Source organism: Rhinolophus ferrumequinum, chromosome 15, assembly GCF_004115265.2.
Source record: "Rhinolophus ferrumequinum isolate MPI-CBG mRhiFer1 chromosome 15, mRhiFer1_v1.p, whole genome shotgun sequence".
NCBI classification, from domain to species: domain Eukaryota; kingdom Metazoa; phylum Chordata; class Mammalia; order Chiroptera; family Rhinolophidae; genus Rhinolophus; species Rhinolophus ferrumequinum.
In genome coordinates this window covers 43,305,614-43,319,563 of record NC_046298.1, presented here as the reverse complement: position 1 = coordinate 43,319,563, position 13,950 = coordinate 43,305,614, and the positions used below count along the sequence as shown (strand labels likewise).

General features: G+C 45.4%; 2 protein-coding genes across 4 annotated transcripts; both read right to left on the bottom strand.

Annotated features, from left to right (window-relative positions):
* Positions 1-5,143: 5,143 nt before the first annotated feature.
* C5AR2 (complement C5a receptor 2) lies at positions 5,144-11,966 on the bottom strand. 3 transcript variants are annotated; one of them, XM_033127181.1, is made up of 3 exons: positions 9,593-9,709; positions 9,377-9,450; positions 5,144-7,065 (listed from the first exon to the last, which is right to left on the bottom strand). In XM_033127181.1, the coding sequence occupies exon 3, from the start codon at positions 7,051-7,053 to the stop codon at positions 6,037-6,039; it is 1,017 nt and encodes a 338-aa protein (XP_032983072.1). In that variant the 5' UTR covers positions 7,054-7,065; positions 9,377-9,450; positions 9,593-9,709; the 3' UTR covers positions 5,144-6,036. The 3 variants fall into 3 exon arrangements, with proteins under 3 accessions (XP_032983072.1, XP_032983073.1, XP_032983071.1); XM_033127182.1 differs by lacking the exons at positions 9,377-9,450; positions 9,593-9,709 and adding an exon at positions 11,800-11,966; XM_033127180.1 differs by lacking the exon at positions 9,377-9,450 and having other exon boundaries at positions 9,593-9,725.
* Positions 7,785-8,024, bottom strand: LOC117034361 (cytochrome c oxidase subunit 7B, mitochondrial-like). The gene has a single exon (XM_033127183.1). The coding sequence runs from the start codon at positions 8,022-8,024 to the stop codon at positions 7,785-7,787; it is 240 nt and encodes a 79-aa protein (XP_032983074.1).
* Positions 11,967-13,950: the final 1,984 nt, after the last annotated feature.

The following is a 13,950-nucleotide window of genomic DNA, read 5'->3' as shown; positions in this document are numbered from 1 at the left end:
GTGACACCGCGCCCTCTAGGGGTTGATGGAGGCGCTGAGGGGAAGACTTGCTGTGAGACCCGACCCCTGAACAGCCACTTGCACCCCGGGATCGTCCGGACCCTGGAATTTTAATCCAAGGGAGGTGGCCGCAGCTCAGACACTATTAAAACACTCCCAAGGTTGATTCATTATAATTCATAATTATTACAGCATAATTCTATTAATGTATAATTCACCCTATCAATTCACTAATACATAGTCCAATTCAACGTCCCAGCTTCCTGAAGGCAGGGGCCATTTCTGTCTCGCAGGTCCTATGTTCTCCACAGGGATTATTAGATGGCTGGTAAATGTTTGATGAATGAATTTGAAACCAGAGGCCAAACCAGTCCTGGGCTCCTGCAGCTCCACAGCGTCCAGCCAATAGATGGACACAGGAGTTAGATCATAGAATAAGCGTTTATTTTCAGAGCACCGGTGGTCTGAGAAGGCAGCAGGTTAACACCTCCAAACACTGCGATAACATTCTCAGACCAGCCTGGGATGTTTAAGGGAAAATCTGGGAGTTCCTCCAGAGGGTATGTGATGGTTCCGAGTGTCTGCATGGGGTCCCCTCTCGTGATGTGGCTCTCCAACAGCCTCATCAACCTAGGAGCAGTGATGACAGTAACCTGGAAAGGATGCTAGGCCGTAAAGATTGTGATCAGTAAGCATGGGGGTATTAATGATAAGTTTCAGGGTAATTTTCTTTTTCTTTTTTTTTTGTTTTGCCATTTGAACCAGTATAAAGTACAATTTATTGACACTAATATACACACAGCATTGAGCAATCACCAGTCAACTCTATCTAATGCCATCCATCTGATTCCAAACCACGAAATTAAACCCATGCCATTCAGCTATCACTTCTTATTCTCCATTCCTCTAGGCCCCGGGCAAACACTGACCCCGCAGTTTCAGGGTAACTTTCTAAAACAGGGAACTGGGACAGGGGGCATTCTAAGCACAGGAACTGGGACAGGGGACATTCCAAGCTCAAACCACAGAGAGGAGGTAAATGAATTGCTGAGCTCTACGGCAGGGAGAGGTGAAGCCAGGGACATTGCAAGGCCTCGTTTGTGGAGGTCCCAATCGGGCCTTGTTTCAAATTTAGTTAAATGAATGAGGAAAGTGAGTATTCTTTCATCATAGATATGCCAGTCATTGTATAACATGAGGTTAATACTTTTATAACATGAGGTTAATACTTACTTTTCAAGATTGTTTGAAAAATTAAATGAAAAATGAGGTGCATAAACTTTTTTTTCACTACTGTACATATAGGCGCTCATAAATATTAGATCTTTCATTTTTATTATAGGATAATATTGCCGTTCAGAAAGTACGGCCTTCAGTTCTGGAGTCAGTTCTAGGCACCGGGGATGCAGCAGTTAACAAAACAGGTAAAGTCCTTGCTCCAGTGGAGCTCACATTTTCGTGGGGAGACAGGCACAGAGATCAAAGTAAATATGCTCAAGCCGAGCCGTACTACCTTCTCTATGGAGAAAAACAAAGCAGGAAAGGAATGAGGAATGATACTATTTTAAGTACCATGATCAGAGACATCTAGAGAGTAGCATTTGAGCAGAATGCTGATAAAAGTGAGGCGGCGAACCTTGGGGACCCCAATAGGAGAGTATTCTAAGTAGAGGAAACAGAAAATGCAACAAATGAGATGTCAACAAACTTGGTGGATTCAAGGAGCAGTAAGCAGGCTTGTTGGCTGGAGTGCGGGGATGGGGAGGTTAGTAGGGAATGAGGTGGGAAGAGGAGGATAGATCCTACGCACCATGGCGAGGACTTGGGCTTCTAATCTGTGTGAGGCAGGAACACAGGGAGGAATTTGAGCAGAGGAGGAACATGAGACATGATCTGACTTAGATTTTTTTTTTAATTGGGGAATATTGGGGACCAGTGTGTTTTTCCAGGACCCATCAGCTTCAAGTCAAGTCGTTGTTTTCAATCTAGTTGTGGAGGGCGCGGCTCACTGGCGCACATGGGAATCGAACCGGGGACATTGGTGTTATGAGCACCACTGCGCTCCAACCAACTGAGCCAATCGGCCGCCCCCTGACTTAGATTTGAACAGAATCTTCTGGCTCCTGTGTGGGGATCAAACCACAGGGAACCAAGATGAGAAAAGGGGACCAGGGAGGAGGCAGCTGGAATAGGTGAGATTGTGGTGGCTGGATCAGGGTAATGGCAGAGAAGATGGTGAGAAGTGATCGGATTCTGAAGATCTTTTAAGGTAGAACACAGAGGGATTGGCTGATGGATTGGCCATGGAATGTGAGAGAAAGTGAGACATCAAGGATGATCCCAAAGTTTTTGGCCTGAGCGTCTGGAAATATGGAGTTGCCATCACCTGAAATCAGGCAGATGCAGGAGGAATGCTGAGAGAGAAAAATCCGAAGTTCCATTCTGAGCATGTTAAGTTTCAGTTATGTATTGGACATCGAGTTGGGATGTCAAGTGGGAAGCTGGATGTGTTAAAATAAAAAACAAACAGAGACCAACCTTGAAAATTGCCTGAGCAGACAAAACCAGTTTTGGCATACACACAAAGCTGAATTTAGCATATTTTGCAAGACTTACCCAACATGAATCATTTCTTGCTTATGCTTCTTGAAATTATAAGCAAAACTTGAACTATTTCCCAACATAGGTATGATGTAACCACTGACCAATTCCCTATTATTTAAGGAAATGCTAATATTATAACCAATCACTATGAAGAATAAACAGTCACACACTCCTAAGCCTCATTCCTTGTTTTGGTTTAACTGCTCCCTTGCAAACTGTCTTTTGATGTGTGCACAGTAAACTTTTACTAATTACTACTTTGGTGATAGATTGGTATTACTTCTGTTATTTCTGAACTTTTCACAGGTGTAATTATCAAACTTTCGGGAAACAACTTGAACGTAGAGAGGTCAATGCATGTCATTATCCAAAGAAGGAAAAGAAATTGACTGTGCTTCAAATCTGCAAAAGAGAACTATAAAATTTTAAAGGAAAATGGGAGGAGGTAAACAACAAATATGAAATCAAGAATAAAGTCACAAACTACCAACACTAGGATTGGGTAGCAAACTTGAAACTCGCTCTTGGAAAAACCATTAAGACCCGGTTCTTTGGAAACTTAAAGAAGTCAATACATTTATGGTAAAAAACAAAACAAACAAATGAAAACAACAAAAAAGTGGGACTTACAAAAAAACAAAAAGAAATATTGCTTTTAATGATCCAGGGACTTCTATGTAAAAGTTGTACAGAAATATGTTTGAAAGCTTTCCTGAAATTGACCCTTCTTAACAAAAAGGAAGGCTGACACAATAAGAATTGAAAATAAACTTTCAAAACACACAAAGACTTTTTATAATATGTACCAAAGCAGAACTCTCCTAGATGGCACCTGGCCCCAGCAGATCAACAGCAGGACTCCCCTCCCACACACACTTTTCATGAAGTTATATAAATTAACATATAAACTATAAATTATATAAATATAAATTGTAAATTATATAATTTATATAACTCATTCTACAAGGCAGTCTTAGTCTTAATAATTCATGTACTGGAAAACTGAACAAAATACCAAGGAATAAAATATGTATTGTTGAGGACCTACTATGTGTCCCTGTGTCAGATAAAGAAAAGAGATACCGAGATAGGGATCACCACCTGGGAGCTCACAATCTAATTGGAAGAAAACAAGGTGTAGACAAAGATAGTTTGGCTTTTTTTTAAGGTCTGGGATGGGTGGAGGAGAGACAGAAATTCAAGTAGCCCAGGTGTTGCCCTTGGGGAATTTACAAGTTAGATGGGAACTTGTGTTCTGGAAACTTGGAAAAGAGAACACTACTTACTCCGTGGAAGGAGGATGAATCAGGGAGGGCTCACTGGAGGAAGTGTCATTAGAGCAAGGTGTCAAAGGGAAATTTCGGTGATTAAGAGCATGGGCAATGGAGTCAAGTAAACATCAAATCTTAGCTCTATAATTTCCTTGCTGTGTGATCTTAGGCAAATGACCTCCCCTCTCTGGGCCTCAGTTTATAAAATGAAGCATCTCCTCCACCTTCCTGGGTTGTAAGAATTACCTTAAAGGAGAAACTACCGGTAAAGGGCTGTCCTGGGGTAATGACTCTACATGCCAGTGGCACTGCTGTGTGATTTAAAAGGTCTGTGCAGGTGAAATTCTAGAGCAGCACTGCCTAGTAGAAATTTGTATGATAATGGAAATATTCTCTGTCTGCCCTGCCCAATATGGTAGCCACCAGCCTCCTGTGGCTATTGAGCACTTGAACTGTGGCTAGTGCAACTGAGGAACTAAATTTTTTATTTAAATTAATTGAATTAATTTGAATTTGAATTGCCACTGACAACTAGTGGTTACCAATTGGGCAACATTCCAGACAGTGGCACCAGCTTGACGAAAAGCCCAGAGGCAGGAAGAGAATACAGCGCAGAGGATCCGTATTCGTTTCCTGTGGTTTTGGTACCAAGTTACCGCAAACTTAGTGACTTAAAACAACACAAATTTATTCAATTAAAGTTTTGGAGATCAGAAGTCTGAAATCAAGGCATTGGGAAGTCTGTGTTTCTTCTGGGGGCTTTGGAGAGAATCCATGTCCTGGCCTTTTTCATCTACTGGCGGCTGCCTACCTTCCTTGACTCGTGGCCCCTTTCTCACATCACGCTGACATCTGCTTTCATTGTCACATCTCCTGCTACTGACTCTGAGCCTCCTGCCTCCCTCTTATAAGGCGCCTTATAAGTGATGACACTGGGCCCACTGGATAATCCAGGATCATCTTCCCATCTCAAGATCCTTAACATAATCATATATACGAAGTCCCCTTTGTCACGTAAGGTCACAGGTTCAGGGGATTCGGCTGGGGGCCATTATACTGTCTGCTCTAGGGTCTGAGCACCTAGAACATAAGCATGCCCAGTGCTGGAGAGAGGTCTCGAATACTAAGCTATGGAACTTGAACATGGCCTGTCCTTCAAAGTAAATCCATAACCTGTCACCTTCTCCCCACCTCAGCTGCCAGTATCTTGATGCAAGTCACCATCACCTCTTGCACCATCAACTATTGCAAAGGAGGGGAGACTCTCCCCTCCCCCACAGTCTAGTTTCCACAAGCAGCCAGAGAGATCCTCTTAAAATCCAAGTCAAATCAGAACATTTCTCTGCTAAGAATAGGGTTGCCTGATTTAGGAGGAAAAAAAAATACAGACTGTTCAGTTAAATTTGAATTTCAGGTCAACAACAAATAATTTTTTTAGTATATCTCCAGTATTGCGTGCACGGGACATACTCTTGCTAAAAAATGTTGTTGTCGATCTGAAATTCAAATTTAATTGGGAATTTTTGTATTTTTATCTGGTAATGGTAGCTCAGAACCCTCCCATGGATCCCCAACATGTGCTATGACCTGGAAGGCTTTCAAAGTTCGTCCCCCTTACCTGTCTCCCTTCATCTCACACCACTCTCCCTCTGGCTCACTCTGCTCCATCCACACTGGCCTCTTCACTGTTCCTGGAACATGCCAAGCACATCCTGCCCCAGGGCCTTTGCACTTACAGTTCCCTCTGCTTGAAATGTTTTTCTCCCTCCTTTCTTCATGCCTTGGCTCAAATATCACCTTACACAGGAGGCCTTGCCTGGCTGACCTACATCCCCGCCTCACTCAGCCCTCTTTGTCTCCCTTAGGTTTAGCATGTATCACCGCTTCACAGATTCCGTGTCTTTATTTCCTGGCTTATTGTCTGTCTTCTTCCATGAGGAAGTCAGCTCCCTGAAGGCAGGCATGTGTATCTGTTCCGGTCATTGCTACCTCCCCGTGCCTATCAGACGGCCTTGCACAGAGCAGGTGCATAATGAATGCTTGCTGCGTGAATAAAGGAGTAAAGAGTGATACCATTGAGCCCCTGGATCTACCTATGTTAGTTCTGTGAAGTCAGTTTTGTGAAATGGGATGGGAGGATACAAACCAGTTTCCCTCTAGCCTACACGGCCATCTCCGAGACCAGGTCATGGCTGGTTGATTTCTTGCTGACCACACTTTCATCCTTGCTCCGTGACTCCTGCAGGGCCCAGCGACATGCAGCTGGCAGTGACCGGCAAAGTTGAGCCCGCCCGAAATACAGGAAGAGCATGGGATTGAGGCAGCTATGAGCAAGCGCGAGTCCCACGACGAGGGGTTCAGCCCCCAGGGCCCGGGCCAGGAGCGCTGAGTGTGGGGCAGCCACGGTCAGCACCAGCCCCATCACGTGGTACGGAGCCCAGCAGACAAAAAACCCCACCACGATGGCTGTGCCCAGTGGCCAGCAGCGTCGGGCCGCACGGCACAGGAGGACAATGTGGCAGCTGGCCACGACCACCAGCGGCCCCAGGAAGCCAAAAAGAAAGCGGGTGGCGGTCACTGTGTTCTCAGCCATGGCCGAGCCGCCATAGTCCACCACGCACTGCAGCTGGGGTGGGTAGTACTCCTGGTGCAGGCGGTGGTAGATGGCCGAGGGCACGGTGAGCAGCAAGGCCAAGGTCCAGGCTGCCCCACAGGCTACCTGCACCCTGCACGCCCGCTGAGCCACAGCCCACCAGGGAGGCCTGAGGGCCAGCAGGCAGACGTCTGCACTGAGAGCAGCCAGGAGTAGGACGCTGGCGTACATGGACAGCAAGGTGACAGAGGACAGGGCCCGACAGCCCACGGCCCCATATGGCCAGTGGCCCCCACGGGCGACGGGCACCGCCAGGAGGGGAAGAGACAAACAGCAGAGCATGTCCGCCACAGCCAGGTGGAGGAACCAGGTGGCACCGACCCTCTGACGGGCCTCTTTCCTGGTCACCCAGGCCACCATGGCATTGCCTGGCACCCCAACCAGGAAGACAGCAGCATACAGCAGGAGTGGGGCCATGCGGAGGGGGTCGATGGAGATGCAGGTGCCATCAGGGCAGTCCACAGGGGAATCTGGAGTCTCGCCATAGTGGTCGTACTCATAGATGAGAGAAGTGTTCTCCATCATGGCCCCAGACACCTGGACAGGAGACAAAGGCCGTGAAACCTCAGTGACAAAAACTCTCAGGCCTTTGGATTCCTCGGGGGCAGGCACCTCAGTCCATTAGCATCTCAGAAACTAGGATGTGACCACATTAGGACCCCAGCACATTTGAATATTGGAATTCTAGAATACCACGATGTTAGAATTAGCTCGCTAAGCATATTGGAATTCTAGAATATGCCAACCTAGAACCCCCCACCAGCACGTTAGAACATTGGAATTCTAGATTGCCAGTGTCAGAACACTGGCTCGCGAGCATTCTGGAATTTTAGAATACTACAGTGTCAGAACCTCAGCTTATGAGTATCTTGGAATTCCAGAAATTCACAATGTTAGAACACAATCATGGTCAAAAATCCTGGAATTCCAAAATATTACACTATTAGAACCCTAGCCAATTACTAGTTGGGATTCTAGAGCAGCTCTGTCCGATTGAACGCTCACTGTTGATGAAAATGTTCTGTATTGTGCTAGCCACTATGGTAGCTGCCGGCCACAGGCAGCGACGGAGCATTTGAAATGGGGCCAGGGTGCCTGAGAGACCAAATTTTCAATTTTACTTAGTTTGGGTTTTTTTTAAGGTTTCAAATGCACTTTGTTTCTTCAATCATGCCATATTTTAATGGCATCAGTTTCACTTGGCATCAGTTATGAGTTGATTTTGAAACAATTCAGTATTATGCCAGCTGGGATGATTACTGAGCTCGCCATGCCTTTGGGGTGACTCTGCCAACAGGGGACAGGTTCCATTCTATTCCAATTTGTGTTGCTGTGTATGTCCATGTAGCAACACAGAAAGTGACTCCACTAGCTAAAGCAGCATTACCATATTTGTCATGGAAATCAGGTGTGCGTTTCTGGTGAATCTGCCTTGTTGTTTGCTGAATACTTTGAGTTGGGAGACTACTTAGTGCATTTTTGACCAAGGGAAACATTGTGAAGCCGAAGCCTGAGGACAGAACTGCGGCAAATGCAGCTGCTGATTTGTTGGAACTTCTACTTTGTTTTAATTAATTTAAATAGCAACATCTGGCTAGTGGCCACCTTATTGGACAATGAAGTTCTAGAGCACTGAAATGTTCGAACACTCGCCCATCAGCAGCCTGGAATTCCAGAATTTAAAATATTAGACTCTGAATAGCCATCAAGAGGGGAAAAGCTTAATATAGTGACAGCAAAAGTATTTGACTCGGTTCTTCTTCATCTGTATTTTTGAATCTTGGTGTGATAAAAGTACCTGTGGAGCAATTTTGTCATCTTTTTTTTTTAACATAAACTAGGTCATCGTGAAACATGCACACCTCACAGAGGTATGCTTGCTGGGTTTCACAACATGGACACAACTCTGTACCTAGCAACCAGGTCAAGAAACAGAACATTTATAGAATCCTACTGAAGCAAATTATCAACATAATGATAGTGTTAGGAAAACAGGAAAAATAAAATGTTGAAATAAAATAAAATTCTCTACAATTCATTCATTCATTCATTCATGCATTCATTCAACACAGCTCCAGAGTGCTTTCTCTGTTCCAGGCATTGCACACACAGCAGGGGACAAGACATAGAAACCTCTTTTATCTTGTAGCGGCCACTCTAGTGGGAGGAGTTGGACAGTCAGGAATTAAAAAAGCTAAATACCCAGTATTTCTAAAGGTGATAAATGTTATGGCAAAAAAAAAAAAAAAAAACCACAGGGAATTTTTAATTCCCTGTGTTGGAGCTTTAAATGAGTGGTCAGGGAGTGCTTCTCTGAGAAGCTGACGTTTGAGCAAAGCCATAAATGAAGGGAGGGAGGGAGCTGGGGATCTGGGGGAAGAGAGTTCTTGGCAGAGGGAACGGCCAGTGTAAACGTCCGGAGGTGGGAACATGATGGTCTTGTTCAAGGAACATCGAGAATGCCAGTGTGGCTGGAGTGAAATAGACGGAGGGGGACTAAGGGGAGATAAGAACAGAGATCTCAGGGGCCATATGGGACAGTGTAAAGACTTTGTCTTTTACTCCATGTGAGATAAAAGATATGGCACGTATGGGAGGGTGCTGAGCAGAGAAGCGACATAATCTATCATAGCAATAATAATAACTATTGTTGTTGGTATTATTATTAATATTATTAATAGAAACCACCATCCATTGAGCATTTTGTGTCATGTACCCAGCATTGCTCCAAGCAACTTTAAATATCATATCACTTAATTCTTACAACAACCCTCTCTGATTTTAATACTATTGTTATACCCATTCTGCAGATGAGGAAACTGAGGCACAGAAAAGTTAAGTAACTTACCTAAGATTACTCAGCTAAGGAAGTAACACAGCTGAGTTTCGAACTGTGTTAACCCTACTCCAGAATGCTGGACCCTGGAATATTATCATGCAAAAATCTTAGATTCAGGAGAGTTACAAGGCAAGGCAGCCAGTGGCCCTGAGCAGACCTGGGTCTGTGACTCAGTTTCAGTTGGCTCTCTCTCTGTTTCCTTGTCTGAGAAATGAGTGAACCTACCTCGCCGGTTTTGGGAAGCCTTGAGGAGTTAATATGGTAAAGCACACAGCGCAAAGCAAGGGTTCAGGTAGATGGTAGACCTGTCAGAGTGACCCGACCCTGCAGCTATCTGCTGACTCTCAGGGGTGGCTGGCACTGCCCAGGTCTCCAGCCAGGGTTGACGCCACAGGAAAGACAGAGGGGAAGTTGGGGCACCGCCCTCCGCTCTCTCCACCCTGCCAAGTTGCTGCTAAACGATCAAGCCACTTTGTGTGTACATGTTTGAAGTTTGGTACTCTGCTTTCATATTATTTTCATCACTGGAATAAATGTGTGCAGGCTTTAAAATCTCAAACCCTATGTCAAATATATGGTACTGGAAAGAGAACTGACTCTGGGTGGTGACCATACAATGTAATATAGAGATGATGTATTGCAGAATTGTACACCTGAAATCTATGTAACTTTACTAACAATTGTCACCCCAATAAACTTTAATTTAAAAAAAAAACTCAAACCCTCACCAGCTTTGTGGCCTTGGGCAAATCACTTAACCTCTCTGTGCCTCAGCTTCTTCGTCTATAAAATGAGAATAATATACCTACCTTGTAGAGTGTTATGAGAATCCACCAAGTTAATAGGAGTGAAGAGCTGAACACAGCGCATGTGTTAGCTGCTGTCACCACGATCTGCTGACGTACTGCACCCTCTCTCCCCATCCTAAGACCCCACCTTTCTCATAAAAATCCAGGACATTTTCTGTGTGTAAGCAATTCAGTTGTGGTATTTCCCTTTTAATACAGCAAACAGAAATGGGAACGTGCAACACCCTCTGCATCACCCCGTAATCTGTTCCTTTTCAAGTGTCTTAGGTCTATTTCCCTATATTCACGAACATCGCCCCTGTTTTCACAAGGGCTTAAAAATCAGTCCATTGTCTGAGCGTGTCATGCTTATTAACCAGCCTCAGGCTAAAGGATTCTTAATGATAATTAACCACGAGTGGATTATTATTTAATACAATAAATTCTACTTATATATTTACATCTACATATAAAACATAAAATAATGACCACGATTTTTAATTTGTAATAATTCAAATAATAGATGACCTTTATCAAGTACCTGTTATATCCCAGGCATAACCCTTATAACAACCCTGTGAGATAAACAGTATTACTATTCCTACATCCCCGAAGGTCAGGATTATTCTGAGCCCCATTTTCCAGGGTGTCAGCTTTTCCCTGCTTTGGGCTCTGCTGTGTTCCCAGCATCTAGAACAGAATCTGGCACACAGCACATGCTTAGGTGATATCTGGTGAATAAAAGAATGAAGAGAGAAACTGAGGCACAGGGCAGGTAAGAGGTCACTTAGGTTTCTATCTGTTCCTCGCGATTACAAGCACCCTTGCCCGTGCTCTTGGCACATATGTGTTTGTATATCAGGCAGCCTGGCTGGAGCTTCCACTCTAGGAAACCATGGGGCAGAATCTACTAAAGCTGAACATATGAGACACACACATTTGCTCACCAAAAGACATGTACTGGAACATTCGGCCTGAGATGGGAAAGCATCTGAATATTCACCCACAGGAGAACAAATACACATGTCAGGGTATATTCGTGCAGTGGAATATCCTGTGGTGTGAGAATGAACGTGGGTGGATGGAATGGGGAGCCAGACACACTGGGAAGTTTACTGGATGATCCCATTCACATAAAGTTGGAAAACGGGCAAAATAATTCTATCGGGGTGGGTAGTGACTGGGAGTTAGCACAGGGGACTCCAGGAGTGGGCTCATGCGAGTTCTTCACCCTGGGTGCCAGTTACCTGGGTGCCCAGCTCCTGGAGATAAACAGAGCTGCCCAGTCGTGAGGTGCGCGCCTTTCTGTGTGTATGTCACCCAGGACAATAAAGTTAAAGGACCTTTTTTAAGAGGTGAAAAGGGCTTGTTCCTTGGGCATAGAATCATTTGATGAGTTTTCCAGAAGCTGCAGGTTATGGCTATTTCCTAGACACCTGAGTGTGATAATATATTTGGGTCGTTGTAAAAGCTTTTCTACCCAAGTCAATTCCAAGACTCTGGGATTCTGATGTGAATTCCAGTGTGATAGTGATTAAGTTTCCATTTCTCAAAGTCGAGTTCTTGTGCCCAGATTCTGAAAAGAATGAGTCAAAAGGCCAAGATTGTGAAATTCCCCGTCTTCCTCCTTCCCTCCATCCTTACCTTTTCTTGCAAGAGGGTCCCTAGTTTGGCCAAAAGCCACTGGGAGCACGATCCAGGCCCACAGCCAGGACCCGGGAAGTCTGGAGTCTCTCTCACGTGTCTGGCAGCTGGTGGATTCCTGGAAGTTCGTCCCGTTTGCCAGGGCTCCTATGGGACGCTACTGGACACCGCCACCTCACGGACCCCAGCAAATCTTCATAACCCAGGAAAAACAGGAGTGGCCTTTTCGTGCTCCCAGGGTGTGTTTGTCCTGCATTCTTCCCATGATTCACATATCCCAAAATTACCGGGCAGCAGATGAGGTCGGAGAGGTCTTGGTGGGTGGAGAGCTAACCACGTTTCCAAGCCCAGACGTGGTGTCACCAGCTTCCTGGAAGCCAGACCTGTGTGTCCTTTGATCTGCAGGCCCAGGGGTCTTGGCTTTCCCCACAGGGCCCTCTGAGGCCTTTCTCACCGAGCGCCCACTGCCCTTACCCCCCTCCCAGCTTCCAACTGTGTACCCAGCACCTCCTTTGCTGAGCCCCAAGGCCAGGGAAACATTTTTCCCGCCTCTCACGTTCTGAGGGAGACAGCTCAGGGTCCCATCCTCCACAGAAAGGCCAAGGCCATTGAGTGCAGGGCCTGAGGCCTCACAGGCAGACAGAACACAAACAAATCCAATCCCCTCTGTGGGCCTCAGTTTTCCATCTTTAAAACGGGAAGATGTTGACCACAGTGGTTATCAACCTCCCTCTCAGCATAGCGCAGAGGCTGAGAACATGGACTTGAGAGCCAGAACGATAAGATTCTGGTTCGGCCCACCATCGATGAGTTTCAGAGCCCCAGCACCCCCTGAGGTAAGCTTCAGCTTCCTCACCTGTAAAGTGGATATTTTGCTCGGAGCATTAAATGGGCAAAGACATTAAAACACACACAACGGTGCTTGGTTCGTAGAATATGCTATGTTTGTTAAATTAACAACAAAAAGAATATAACACAAATTCCTGAAATTTACATTTTAAGAATGCAGGCTTAGCAAGAGGAAGTGGCTCTCCAACTTTGGAACCCTTGGTTCAGCAGTTTTGTGTGTGTTTGCATGTCTCTCTGTGTATGCGTGCTTTAGAGGTTGAGGCTTATGTTTATACATTTTTGTGTGTGTGTGTTTAGAGAATTAAATCATGTTGTTAGAGGAAGTTGTTTCCGAGTCGAGACTGGAAGTCACTCTGGTGTGTCTCCAGGCCTCTCTGAGTGACCCAGTCTTGGCTGAGCCTGGCCTCAGACACCCGTGGAGACAAACACCCCCTTTCCCCTTCACACCACGGTTGGAAAGCCCTCATCTCCCTCATTCTGCCAGCTCCAGGCCTCTGTGGGAGCCCTCTCTGGTCAGAAAAATGTTAGAATGGAAGAAGCCAAAGGTGGGGACTATCTTCCTATCCGTGCAAACTTCCTCTGATCTGATAAGTTTACAAGAGTGTGTTTCTCAGATGGCTTCATCTTAAACTCCTTGACCACTGAGTCTCAGGGTGTACGTCTCTTGAATTCTGGAAGGCTAAGGTTTTCTGGTGTCTCTGAAGCTGGGGGTCCTTCCCTTGGGGCCTGGGGGCTTCTATGGGCCCAGGACGGTGTCTCTGGACACCTCAACACTGGGAGAAACTTAGAGTGAAAACACCCTAGACGGTTATAGAATTGACCCATATGAAATGGACATTTTTGTGGCTCAAAATGCGTTGACTTCCAGCAAATCTATCGTGATAGAAAGCAGATTTGTGGTTGTCAGAAACTGGGGGGAAGAGAGGGAGAATAAGGAGAGACTGCTAATGGGTACGGGGGTTTTCTTTTGGTGATGAAACATCTGGAACAAGACACTGGTGACAGTTGCACAACATTGTGAATATACTAAATGCCACTGATGGTGAATTTTATGTTATGTGCATTTTACAATTTTTTTAAAGTAATAAGTGAAACTTTATATCTCCTCACCCCAAAATAGTGCAATCTTGTAAAGTTCAACCTGATGGAATTCTAGAAGTCTGAAAGAGTGAATGGCTAAGATGAGAAAACCAGTCTCGGGCCGGCCCGGTGGCTCAGACGGTTAGAGCTCCGTGCTCCTCTCTCCGAAGGCTGCCGGTTCGATTCCCACATGGGCCAGTGGGCTCTCAACCACAAGGTTGC